Source organism: Equus przewalskii, chromosome 26 (assembly GCF_037783145.1).
Source record: "Equus przewalskii isolate Varuska chromosome 26, EquPr2, whole genome shotgun sequence".
Lineage (NCBI taxonomy): Eukaryota > Metazoa > Chordata > Mammalia > Perissodactyla > Equidae > Equus > Equus przewalskii.
Genome location: NC_091856.1, coordinates 25,886,414 through 25,892,413, shown reverse-complemented (window position 1 = coordinate 25,892,413; position 6,000 = coordinate 25,886,414). Strand labels below are relative to the sequence as shown.

Below are 6,000 nucleotides of genomic sequence, written 5' to 3'. Positions count from 1 at the left end.
TATTTTAAAGTTGACCCAATAAGAAACCAAGAGTCACCTTCCAGGAGAGAAGGCTCCTGCCATTCCTGGCTGGTCTCTGCCCCACACGCAGTGAATTAAATGGAGTGCTGCTCTTGAGACAGCGGCCTGACTTCCACCGCATTTCTTCCCTACATCTGTTCAGAATCCTAAGTGACCATTCAGGCATTCTTTCATTCCACAAATATTTATCAAGGGACTATTATGTTCCAGGCACTGGGCCAGGTGGGATGGTGTAACAAAGAACCAGATGCAGTCCTCATACTTGGGCAGCTCAAGTGGGGAAGATAGCTTTGTAAGTACTAGGATTCACTTCCATACTGTGTGTGCAAGAGAGGCACCTAATCCAGAACTTGTGGAAGAACAGCAGGTCAGTCTTCCAAAAGGATGTGATGTCTATTGTGAGCCTGAAGAGTGAGGACTAACCACCAGGGCTAACAGACAGGGTGAACGGGCATTTCAGAGAGATGGAACAGTGAGTCCGTAAGGCAAGAAGGAGCAAGAAATGTTGGGATGCAAGAGGGCAGGGAAGGAGGCAAGAGATGGGTCCTAATCCAACATGACTGGTGTCCTCAGAAAAAGGGGAAATTTGGACACAGAAACATACATGCGTAATGCAAGAGGATGTGATGAGACAGAGGGAGAAGACTGCCGTTTACAAGCCAAGGAGAGAAGCTTGGAACACACCGTTCCCTAAAGCTCTCAGAAGAACCAACCCTGCCAACACCCTGACGGTGGACTTCTAGCCTCCAGAACCGTGAAAGAATAACTTTTCGTTATTTATGTCATCCACTCTGGGGCACTTTGTTACAGCAACCCTAACAAACTAATATGGTGACTTCTTCAAATTCACATTTTAGAAAAATTGATCTGCCTACAGTGCAAAGAATAAATTGAAAGGGGACAAGAATGAGTGCAAGGAGGCTATCTTGGAGGCTGGAGTTGATATAGGTCTTGGTGAGGGCAGTGATGGCAGCGACAGAGAGAGGCTAACAGGCTGAGAGATTGGTAGAGGCAAAATCTCCAGAATGTGATCATAGGTTGAGGTGTGAGATATGAGAGAAAGTGAGGATTCAAGGGCAGTGTCTGGCCCATGTTTGTAGCTCAGGTGAATATGTGGCCAGAGCAAAGTTTAGTCAACCATTTGATAGGGAATCACAGGCACAAATTCTATACCTACACGCAACTTACAGACATGCTGCGGAGTCACCTCTTCCAGCTTAACACCCAGTTCTGACTTTTATCTTGAGGTGTCCCCAGCTTCAATGCCAGATGTGACTTAATTTTCCCCACAAATATTTATTGACCACTCACGATATGCTGGACAATGTACTAAGCTCTGGGGATATAATGGTGAAGTAAAGGAAACAGGATTCCTGTGTATTATGTCAAGAAGAAGACAAATATTAATCACATAAGTAAATGAATAATTACAGACTGTGATAGGTGCTATAAAGGAAGGGAGAAGAGATCTATAAGAGCATAAAAGAGAGTGACTTGATCCAAGAAAGTATTGGCTGAGCTGATATCCAAAGGACAATAGACATGGAAGAAAAGTGTGCAGGACGAGGGCCATCATGAGCCAATGCAGGAAGGAGCCTGACACAGTTGAGGAACTAGATGAAGCCCCTGGGGAAAGTAGACATTTGAATGGCCAGAGAGGAGTAGTGACTCAATATATTAAATGAAGAGGGACTTTGTGCTGGGTTGAGCAGTGTCTCCCCAATATTCATATTCACCCAGAAACGCAGAGTGCCCTTCTTTGGCAATAGAGTCTTTGCAGATGTCATCAAGTTAAGATGAAGTCATACTGGATTCAAGTGGGCCCTAATCCAATGCCTGGTGTCCTTATAAGAAGAGGGGACTTTGGACAAGGACAGAGAGAGGAGAATACCATGTGAAGAGACAGAGACAGACACAGAGGGAAGACAGAAGAAAGACAGCCTTGTGAAGACAGAGACAGAGACTGAAGAGATGTGTCTACAATCCAAGGAACACTGAGGATCGCCAGCAAGCACCAGAAGCTAAGTGAGACACATGGAGCAGATTCTCCCTCAGAGCCTCCAGAAGGAAACCACCCTGCCAACACCTTGATTGTGGACTTCTAGCCTCCAGAACTGTGAGAAAATAAATTTCTACTGTTTTAAGCCTCCGAGTTTGTGGTACTTGCCCATGGCAGCCCTAAGAAACTAACACAGACTTTAACCTAAAGAGTTAGGTGACCAAATTTTTACTGTTTGAAGATCACTGTGACTGCAGTGCGGAGACGGATGGAGGAGGAGGTCTCAAGAGGGGATGTGAGAAGCAAACACATCATTCGGACGATCCTGTAATAGTCTAGGTGGGAAATGATGGCTTTCATCAGGCTGCTGGTGAGGAAGATGAAGAGTTATAAGGTTCGAGAGATATTTAGGAGGTAAAACCATGGAGGTGTTTGAAGAAACAAAGCCCGTGCTGATGGATACTAGATAGAATGGGAAAAAAATGGAAAAATCATTCCGATTCCAGCAACACTACCCTCTGCATGCTTCTATCCCTGGTTCCCTCTATCCTCATAGCCCAAAGTTCTTTCCCTTACGTCTGCATTTAGGTTTCCCCTCTCCTTCCCCACTGCTAGCTTCTTTACCAGACATTTCTTAGTCATCTCTCTGATATATATTGTTTGTGGTTTACAAACTTCTTTAACATATATATCCCTAGCTTTTCTCTTGAGAGTAGGTTTTATTTGGCCTTATGTATGAAGAAAGTGAAACTCAGAGCAGTGAAGAGATTTTTCCAAAGACACATTGTGAGTAAATAGTGGAGCCAGGATTCGAAGCCACATCTTCTGTCTGTATATCTGGAATGTTGTCCTCTGCCCTGCCCACAACAGCTCCAGGAAAACACAGCCCTTAGTCAACACGAGACTTGAGACAGATCCTGTCTCTAGCAATTAAAGTAGGGGACTACACGCAACATTGATTTTGAAAGCCTGTCAGTCCTGAAATAAAGATTTTAAGGTAGAAAATTTCCACAGAGAAAAATAACGTCTCTGCACATTTGATTCTGGCATAAACTTTTGAAGCTTTATTAAAGTGTGAAGAGGTGTTCTTTTGGTTTAAAACCATCCGGGTTTGGATCCAAGATCTGGCTCTTCCAGGCTGCATGATCTTGAGAAAAGCATTTAACACCTTTAACCTCAATTTTCTTATCTGTTTAAAGGGAATGCTATTGAGAGCCAGATCAGAGATGTTTTTTGCACAATATTCATAAAGTATGCAGCTCAGCGCCTTATACGTAGCAAGGGCTCAATATGTCTTAGGCATGACTATTATTTGCCTTAATTACATACTCATTTTCAAATCATCCAAATAAATACGTCTCCTACAAAATCACAAACTCAGGCAAAGGGTGGCCAAACAATGAAAAGTATGAAGGCTATTAGGTTTTGCAAAGAAATACAGAATTATTGCTTTCAAGAGCATCCAGGAATACCTGAAAGAGAAAAGGATTTGGGTGGGAAGTAAAGGAATAAGTACAGCATTGGTGGTGAAGGAGGAGAAGGAGAGGTGGGGCAGGGAGGTATTTACTATCCCTGTATTACAGACGAGGACACCGAGAATCAAAGGTCTTGGTAGTCAGCCCAAGACCACACAGCCCGAAAGTGAAGGAGCTGATTTCAAAATGTGTGCTCTGAGCAAAGACACCACACTGTGCTTGTTACTTTCCAGTGCTTCTATCCCCACACCTGTAGCAGTTCGGGTGCATTTATTTGTTTAAGTTTGTCTTCCCCACCACACTGTAACCACCTTCAGAATAAGAACTGAGAGCCATTCAACCTCCTAACGTCACTGTTGGGTTCCTGGTGAGTATTTAATACAGGAAGATATTGAATAATTGTGAGAGCACAAATCTCCAGTGTCTGAGGGTTTTAATAAATAGGTTCTTATGTAATACAGCTTTTTTCCATGTTTTAATGAAAATGTTGGCTCTGAAATGGCAACTAAATACAGTGTGGCTGTGTCAGCATTCGTCTTATTTACCTGATCCTCTTAGTTGTTTGAGTTCTTTGTTTATTTGTTTTGTTTTGTTTGCAAGGAGAGTAGAGAAATGAGCCTCAACCTGACACATTTGAATAAATATTTATGGGGAACTAGAGAAATATGCATCCCTGAGGTACACCTGGGGATCTTTCTGAAAGGAAATCCACTCCCTGATGTCCCCACATTTAACACAGGTTAAACTTTTATTGTTCAATTTATTTTTATAGACTGTGGAAGGGAACAGAATCATGGACCATTTATAGGAATCCTAGGGGAGACAGGAATAAATTTAAAATTGTTGAATTGAAAATTCTAGAATTTTCTATATTCATCAGTGTATGTAGGGTCATGGAGAGAGTCAACCAAACCAGCAGTGTCTCTGAGTTCATCCTCCTGGGACTCTCCTCCCGCCCTGAGGACCAGAAGCCTCTCTTTGCCCTGTTCTTCATCATATACGTGGTCACCGTGGTGGGAAACTTGCTTATCATCCTAGCCATCCACTCTGACACTCAGCTCCAGGCACCAATGTATTTTTTCTTCAGCATCTTATCCTTCGTTGATGTTTGCTACACAACAACCATCGTTCCCAAGATGCTGGTGAACTTCTTGTCAAAGAAGAAGTCCATCTCCTATGCTGAGTGTATGACCCAGATGTATTTCTTCTTGGCTTTTGCCAACACAGAAAGCTACCTCCTGGCAGCCATGGCCTTTGACCGCTACGTGGCCATATGTGATCCCTTCCACTATGTCACCACCATGAACCACTACCGCTGTGTCCTGCTGCTGGCCTTCTCCTGGTCCATCTCTCACCTCCATTCCCTCTTACTGGTTCTCCTGATAAATCGCCTTCTCTTTTGTGACTCTAATGTTATCCACCACTTCCTCTGTGACATCAATCCTCTGCTGAAATTATCCTGCTCCTCTACATTTGTCAATGAAATTGTAATTAACACAGAAGGATTGATAACCTTGGTAACCCCCTTTATATGTGTTATCATTTCTTACCTATGAATCCTCATTACTGTTCTTAAGATCCCCTCAGCTGCCGGGAAGAGTAAAGCTTTCTCTACCTGTGGCTCCCACCTCACCATGGTGGCCCTCTTTTACGGAAGCATTATTTACATTTATTTCCGACCCCTGTCTACTTATACTATCAAGGACCAGGTGGCAACAGTCATCTACACCGTTTTATCCTCCATGCTGAATCTTTTTATCTACAGCCTGAGGAACAGAGACATGAAGCGGGGCCTGAGGAAGCTGATGAGCAGGAGGAAGTCCTAGGCAGTACCTTCACTGGCATACTCAGGAATGAGTCTTTTCCTGTAAGCCTTTGTTTCTGCTGATTCCTGGTGTATATATCAAGCTACTAGAGGTTAGTACACCTAAGCCAAGTGTTCACAGAAAATTGTATAGATGATGAGACCAGAATATGATACCCAGTCTTATATATTTATAATATATATGGTAAAAATGTCTTATATGTATACCCACCAATTAAGCTCACCTTATTAGGGCCCCCTTATTAGGACCCAGGGTCTTTGCACCCATTCTTCATTCCTCCTTCTCATTCTCTTTTCCTATCAACTCCTTTCAAGTGCAGCTGAAAACTAATATTTTTCATTAATTTTTCTTGATCAAATTTTCCTTGTTCAATAATTTTGAGTTCCCAGTATCCTTACTTATTTCAAATAACAGCTTCAGTCAGTTATTCAGTTTGCAGTGGTTCCAATGTCTCCACAATTACTTAAGGTGGTAGTGTGTCTGTGTGCATGTATGTGTGCATGTGTGTGCAGGTAGATATACATGGCGTCTTCCCCATAAGATTATGACCTCTCTAATAGCAAGGACAGTTTGTTACCCACCAGGCAGAGAATAAATGTTGTTTCCTCCTTTTTTTTGGAATCCCTCTCAACTACTGTGTCCTGGGTCCTGAAGACAGCATATAATCAAGAGTTGGCGC

At 42.9% G+C, this 6,000-nt stretch overlaps 1 protein-coding gene across 1 annotated transcript; it reads left to right on the top strand.

Annotated features, from left to right (window-relative positions):
- The first annotated feature begins 4,388 nt into the window (after positions 1–4,388).
- Positions 4,389–5,321, top strand: LOC103555383 (olfactory receptor 1L1-like). Its single transcript, XM_008526865.1, is given in 1 exon segment — positions 4,389–5,321. A coding segment is annotated over 1 exon segment (933 nt).
- The last annotated feature ends 679 nt before the right edge of the window (positions 5,322–6,000 follow it).